The 7,602-nt window shown below is 43.3% G+C and overlaps 1 protein-coding gene across 1 annotated transcript; it reads left to right on the top strand.

Annotated features, from left to right (window-relative positions):
* The first annotated feature begins 590 nt into the window (after nt 1–590).
* Nucleotides 591–3,184, top strand: LOC131676501 (uncharacterized). Its single transcript, XM_058955567.1, has 5 exons — nt 591–1,446; nt 1,632–1,704; nt 2,073–2,571; nt 2,633–2,779; nt 2,838–3,184. Exons 1-5 carry the CDS (start codon nt 1,012–1,014, stop codon nt 2,917–2,919), a joined length of 1,236 nt encoding a protein of 411 aa, XP_058811550.1. The 5' UTR covers nt 591–1,011; the 3' UTR covers nt 2,920–3,184.
* Nucleotides 3,185–7,602: the final 4,418 nt, after the last annotated feature.

Genomic DNA, 7,602 nt, shown 5'->3' with positions numbered 1-7,602 from the left:
AAAATGGCATTACATTTATTACAACTGAAGGGCAATTGTTTCATTTGAGAGGCAAAGTTTGACAAGCGGAACCAACTGATTCCGAAATCAACCACCGAACCATTCCTTTTGTGATGCCGTTCTGCTTTGTGAAAACCACCGAAGCAATATCCAAAACAAATCACACAAATAAATCGAAAACTAAAATTCGTCAACACGTTCGCTGAAAATTCGGAACCTTTCGGCGGCTTTGAAAATGGAAATTCAGTTTTTTACATCCACGCCCAGCAAAGCGACGTCACACATTCATTAACCACCCTCTGAAGCGAATCGATCGCGATCGAGAGCCCCCTGTGTTGGCGCGAAAATGCACGAAAGCCTTATTCGATGCCAGCAAAACATTTCCTACCCGCCCAGCCGTTGGTAGGTTTTCTGGTCCGTATGTAGTCCACATTCAGCCAGCCACCGAATCGGGTCGGAACGTTGCTAACCCCAAACAGAAAATCAATCGTGATCAGAAGAAAAACAGCTTTCATTGCTGCTGAACCATCATCAAAAAAAAAGCTCACGGAAGTAAAGCCACTACAACCTCCAAAAGTAGACCCAATTGACCCGCCAGCATGACCGCAGCAGAAAAAAGTGGTTACCTCGGCGTTTTCTTTGTTAGTGATCTTCGCTCAGAGTGTTTGGGGCTTTGGCTGTGACTGCCTAGAGTGCCAAGGACACTGCAAGCAAACGGACCTGCAGTCGGTGGCCTAGCGAGAAGCAGTGTTGTTTCATTTGTTGGTTGGTGGCACTCCGATGGTGATCGCGGTCGGATATGTGCTTTCCGGTGAAAATCTGTGCAATCGAAGAATTCATTCAGTTGTATCGATTACAGCGGCTGCAGTGTGGTGAAGGGCGACCGATGATCTTTTCGAGTAGGAGAGGAATTTTAATTGTTTCAGCTTCATAGTTAGAGGCAAGCATGAAAGTTATCAAGTTCTCGGTCAGTGAACAGTGTCGTTTAGTTGTGCTCGACTTGTTGCCAGAATGACCTCGAAGAAGACACTAGAACAGGTGATCGTGGTTTGTGTGATAGCTGTTTTGTGTGGTGACGTTGTGCGATGTGATCTATTGAGGAAGTCCAGAGCGGTGATAAGTGCTGAAGTAACAACTGAATCCATGAGCTCCTTTGATCAGGAAACTACCACAGTTAGCGCAAAAAGGTTGCAAACAGTGCCGAAGGAAAGTACAATAGCAGTGCCTACTACAACGGAAGAAAACGAATCCGACAGTGTCGGAATAAGCACGGTGATCGTTCAGTTGAAACACTTTGGGACGAAGAACTTTACGTTTTTGGAACCCGATCATATACCGATCAGTAATTTTCTTGATCTGGATGAGAACGTGGACTTGGAGCTGCTGTTTACCGAGCATGTCAATGCAAGTTTAGAGCACAGCAATAATCCGGCTGAAAATGTTGTGGTAAGAGGGTTCAACATTTGTTAAGACACAGTAACTTTATTAATGGGTGCCGCACAGAATATTTTCAATCTTAAAAAAGACAAAGCAACCTTCGATATTTCAAGCAGTATCAGATAAAATCTACCACATTGATGGTTACTCTTATTTTTCTACCATCGATTACATTCTCCCGCAATCGTTCACAGCTCCAGATCGAAGACTACGACGACGACGGAAACACCAAAAGTTACTTTCTGCATTCCTCGCCATACTCCGCAAGTAAGTGCAGGACGTCTAATCTTTAACATGTTTCACCTTTTCACCCACCTGAAAGCACGACGCACCATGCACAAACAGCTGTTTCTCAGAGACCTGCGCATGCGGCGGAGGACACGGCTCACCGATTCCGGAGGAAAAAAATATCAACGCTCACGTAACACGCTGACACAGAGAAGCGTGCACTACTGGTATACAAACAAATTCTGTTCGCACTCATTTTTTTGCAGTTTCTTTACCTCCATAATTAACTAGTTGCATTGTTTATACGCATGTAAATAAGGCGGCTTTTCTTCCTTTCCTTTCTGCTAACTCGAATTACTCCTTTCCCCTGCCAACGCCTACTGTGATCGTGTCGGCGGCGGTGAAAGATCCTGTCAATGAAAGCACGCCTACCTCAAAAAGCATCTCAACGCGAGTTTCAGGCTTCTTCCGAGATGTACTGCAACGGTTGGGCGTCTACAAGTACATCGTAAACTACCGGAATCGGCACGGAGCGGAAAGAGCACTAGACGGCAAGATTCCCCACCGATTTCATCCGAACAGTTTGTCGGCTTCGGTTGAGACGGATCAAGTGACAACTTCGACTCCATCCGCGAGTACTGGCAGCAGTACTTCGAAGCGGCCCACCGCCAAGGGTCACCCGGCAAAGTCGTCGATCGCAAGTTTGTTCGATCAGTTCAAGCAGCGCATCAAAGCGATCTATCCGGGGACGGTTTGGTGCGGCGATGGGAATCAGGCGAAGAGTGAAAACGATATCGGATTTTTCTATCAGACGGATGTGTGCTGTCGGGCGCATGATCTGTGTCCGATGACAATCGCCGCCGGCGATCAGTTTGATCGGTTGCGAAATAATGGATTTTTTACCCGGTGAGTGGTTTTGTTGTGCGACGTGGAACTTAATCCGATTTTAATGAAACCATTTTTGCAGATCGCACTGTGATTGTGATAAGCAGTTCTACAACTGTCTGAAAAATGCTAATACGTTGGTATCGAGCCAGATCGGTTACACCTATTTCAACCTGCTGAAGCCGCAGTGTTTCCGGCATGAGCATCCTAAAGTTGCTTGCTCCAAGAAGTACTTCGAACTGACTCTAATGGATGAATACCCAATAAAAAATATTTTCCTTTTTCAGAAGCAAACACAAATGCCTAACGTATGTTGTTGATGAAACGAAGGACAAACTGTGGCAGTGGTTTGATAACCTAATCTTTTAGATTCATGGGGAATGAGGAAGAGAACAACTTCAAATACCAAATCAATGCATTATTGAAATAAGTTTTATTTATTTTAATGTTAATTTTTCAACAGGACAAGTGTTTTAAAAAGCGATGTTATGCTGAATAAAGCCAAAGTAGCGGTTTTATGTAGCATATTTACATTAAAGAAGCGAATAGTGACAAATCGTCACAAATGAGAAACCACTGCATAATTTATTCACAGATTCGTGTTGGATCTGACTCTCTGCTCCGACAATATTACGCATCAGGTGGCTAATAATCAGCTCAAACCTTCGCTAAGTAAATTAGCATGCATTATGGTAGTCTGACTTTCTGTCAGACCTTCATGAAAATACATGAATTTCCGTTAACCATTAACGGATTTGTATAAGTTTGGAGTCGTTCTGAGAACTCGATTGCAGATGTCGCAGCATCTCTACTGGAGCAACATACCGTACTAGCTAATGATGTGACACCAAGAATGCATCAGAGAATCTTGATTGAAACCCTTCGACACAAGTTTGATCGTACCAACCAGTAACGCGGGTGACGTCGTGTAAACTGTCGAATACGAATTTCCAATTGACATAGCTTAATTTAATACATTTAATAAAATATATGAAACTACGCTTGCAGGAATGGTATTCGAGAAAAAAAAAAGAAATTTTGGTTAAGTACAACGGGAAAGGTTGTTTGAATCTGTCATCATTACGCCTTCTGTTTCCCCATGCGTTAGCCGCCGATTTATCCTACTTTCATCGACGATTTATCAGTTTCTCAGAACATTACAAATTCGGCGTTGAATAATAGTAAATATAAATGTGAATTCCTCTCGCTAGTAATTCGTTTTGCCATAGGCAGATGTAGCTGGACGAGCATGGTGATACTTCAGGTTCGAGTGATTCTATAATTCTTAGATGAACTTTGGATCCCTCTCGGGATCTTCAGTTGATTATCTATATTATACACGGTTCAGATCTGTTTTCTCAATTTTTATGACATTGAAAATATCTTACTGCACTATCTGGGGCAGGGTGTCATTCTAAAATCTAAAATCAAATGATGTCACGTTTTTGCGTCACTATTTCGAACGCTAATAACTTTGTTATTAATGAACGGATTTCCGTCTGTTTACCACCAAACAATTCGAAATTAACTGAAATAATGTTTTATTGCTCTACCCTTTTTTTATAGCACACAATTGAAAAACAAGCAAAACTGATTAGATCTCGGAAAACGTGAAAACTCCCTTACATCAGTCAATCTATCCCGGGCAGAACCGTCAATAGGGAGCACCTAAGCGACTCAATCAGATACGTGAGGCTATTTATAGAGGTGCCGCGTGTTCGTTTGTGTCAGTCCTTGCTCGATTTTCGCACGAGTAGGACCTGGACAATAATGTCCGGACGATGCGATAAGTGCTAAAGTTGCTTGTTCCAAGAAGTACCTTACGGTAGCTTGAAAGGGTAGATTGTTTAACAAAAAAAAATGTTTTCCATTTTCAGACGCAAACACAAATGCCTAACTTATATTGTGGATGAAACGCAGGACAAATTGTGGCAGTGGTTCGATAACTTAATCTTCTAGATTCATTGGGAATGAGGAAGAGAGCAACTTCCAATACCAAAAAATGGATTATTGAAATAAGTTTTTATTTTAATGTTAATGTTTCAACAGGACTATTAAAGTTATGCTGAACAAAGCTAAAGTAGCGGTTTTATGTAGCGTAGTTCAACCGCTTTTTTTTTATTTGAATCATATCGTTCCCACCTGTAAGGGGGTGGGCGTAGCGTATTGGTAAATCGATTGCCTTGTACGCAGCGCACCTGGGTTCGAGTCCCGACCCCGCACATAGAGTTAGAAATTTTTCATAAGAGATTTTTCTAACCCGAAGAGGCAAATGACCTTAAGGTTAAAACCTCGATAATCGAAATGAAAAAAAAAGTTCCCATCTATAGCTTTAATTCCAAATTAGGAGACTTGAGATTGATAATATGCCAAAGTAGCACGTATCTGAATGCACTCAACGCAGAAGATCGGCCAAAATTTGCAGGATATGGGAGAAGAGTCGTGTTAGACCTGACACACTGCTCCGACAATATTATGATGGCTAATAATCAGCTCAAACCTCAGCTAAGTAAATTAGATGACTGGATGATCGAGCATGTATTACGGTCGTTGATACCACAAACTTACCCATGGTAGTGGCATATGAAAATGCTCATCCACTGCTTCTCAAAGCCCGCCTTTGTGGAGCGCCGAGTTATATCAGACGATGGCCATGAGCTTATTTTATGAAGCACAGCTTGCACAGAATTGGTCGAATATGCAATGGAATGGAAAGTTAGGTTATCTGGTTGGGTTTGGTCCATTTTTTGCTCTAACAGATTTTAAAAACTTCTCTCGTAACTTGTAAGAGGTTTTCACCTGTAGTCTTGTAGTAAGATGCATGCAAACACCAAAGAAATAATCGCAGCTGTAAAAATGTCTTGTCGGACTCACAATCTAATAACGGCACAAAACTGAGCAACAGCGTCGCTTTCCAAACTTGAATGTCACTTCTTTTCCTCCTTAATTGGCGCAGCAATCCCAAAAGTGCGCGCTTGAAGTCGGTCAATCAAAGCAAGCTGGGGTTGCCGGCTTTGTTGTACTAAATCAGTTGCGTCGATAAAATAAACTGTGGCAGTAGGCCCAGCAGTTGACAGTACATTAAATAAACTTTTTTTGGGCTGACAAAATGTAGCTCGCAAGATTCAAATATTGAAGCTTCGTTTTCTGGAATCGAAAGCAACTCCCACTTGTGGAATGGTCGCCGCAGAATTCCTCCTTCTCGATTCCGCCTTTACGCCGAACTTGAGTCGGTAAGTTGTCCTTTATGATCGCCATCACTCAGCACTCCCGGTCTTGAAGTTCTTGGATGTGCTACCATCGTGAGCGCGTTGAACGGTATCTCCTCACATGAAGGCTCTGGAATGACCGTCAGAGAGCGATCAACCATATTATTAAATGTTAAATATTTGAGACTAAGTTTATGAGAATGGACTTAGCCTTTTTCGAAGAACCGATGCGACTTCAATTCTAGAATATTCACAGAACCCGAAATTGTCGAAGGCGGACACTGTATTCAAAGGGACTGATCAAGAAGGCTCTAGCAAAGCTAAATGTAGATCTTACTAACGACGGTTCCATCGGCACTTACCGCAGAGAGAGCCAGGAAACCATCATCACTGTCACTTTCTGCAACCCTGGACCAACAGGAAGCATAAGCTGGTGAGTGTGCGAGGAGTATATCCTCAGCGATCGGAAACAGCACATAAACTAACAATCTTAGAAAACGACGATCTTTAACAAGGGCGTGCTCTTCGAAGCACTTAGATTTGAGGGTATCCTCCTGATTCTAAGGACGGATGATTTCACGGAAGTACTAACAAGGGTATGCTATGCTACCATGCGGAGAAATGGGTAACCAAGGTACGCCAAGAAAACTAGTGGTATACGACGATAGCCGATCTACGTGTAAGTTGCCTCCGAGCCTGGAGAAGAAGTCAGGCGGTTCGCGTATATAGTTGTAATCACCGCTCTCAACAAAGCGATCAAGCTAAGCAAGAAATCCTTCCTTGTGGAGCTCTGCCATAAATCCAACAAGGATCCTTGTGGAGACACCTACAGAATTGCTATGGCGAAGATAAAATTCCCTGGTTCTGAAAATAGCGACAAATGCGCACCCAGACATGTTCAGGACTACACTGCAGAAATACATCGATGAATGTAGCTTCCCCAATAACTGGAAGCGACAGCAGCTTCCGAAGACGGCAAAAAACCTCCTGGAGATTCTTTAGCGCATAGGTCAATAAGTCTGTTGAATTCAGCCAGAAAGCTGTCAGAGAGAGAGAGAGAGAGAGAGAGAGAGAGAGAGAGAGAGTAACACTGAACAGGTTTACCAAGTACACGAACCGTGAGAATTTCTTGTCCAACATGTAGTTCGGCTTCCGGAAAGGAATACAGTGGATACTATCCGAAAATGCGGAAACTGCGCGGATAATACTGTACCTACCGGACCGTATCGTTGAAAGCAGTCTGCGTCATTGCCAGAATGAGTCCCATTGTATTGCTACTGGAGGAGGATCAGGAATGCTATATGAACAGAGACACCAGAGGAGTTCGGCTAAGAACTTGTATTCCCATCATGAGGAAGCTTTAAGAGAAATGGAACATGGACACACCGGTTGATCCCAAAAGTGTCCACGTGGATGAACACAAAGCACGAAGTTGATCAAGCAAGTGGATGAACAGCGGGTGATCATCCTGTGGAATAGGCTAGATCTCACGCCGGGTAGCGCTTTGCGTCGATCCATCGTACCCAACCGACAAGATCGTTAAAAGGCTTACGAAAAGGGATCATTATTCGGAAAAAATCCGCCACGGGTAACTTGGAGTAGGGTGGATTAACCGCGGAAAACTAACTCTAATAATAAGCGTTGATTCTTCGTATCGAAAGAAATTCCGCTTCCAGGGAACTCTCAGTCGGAGTAGATTCACCACCGTGGACTATCCGAATTGATCGCAACAATGCAGGAAGATGAAGGGCTTGCGAAAGCGGGAGCGGAGGATCTAAACGAATGCATGCACCGAATAATCGAAAGAATCTGGGACAGGTAACAGCTACCGGAGGAGTGGAAG

This window comes from Topomyia yanbarensis, chromosome 1 (genome assembly GCF_030247195.1).
Source record: "Topomyia yanbarensis strain Yona2022 chromosome 1, ASM3024719v1, whole genome shotgun sequence".
NCBI classification, from domain to species: Eukaryota; Metazoa; Arthropoda; class Insecta; order Diptera; family Culicidae; genus Topomyia; species Topomyia yanbarensis.
The sequence above is the reverse complement of the archived record's forward strand: the minus strand, read 5'-3'. Positions and strand labels throughout refer to the sequence as shown.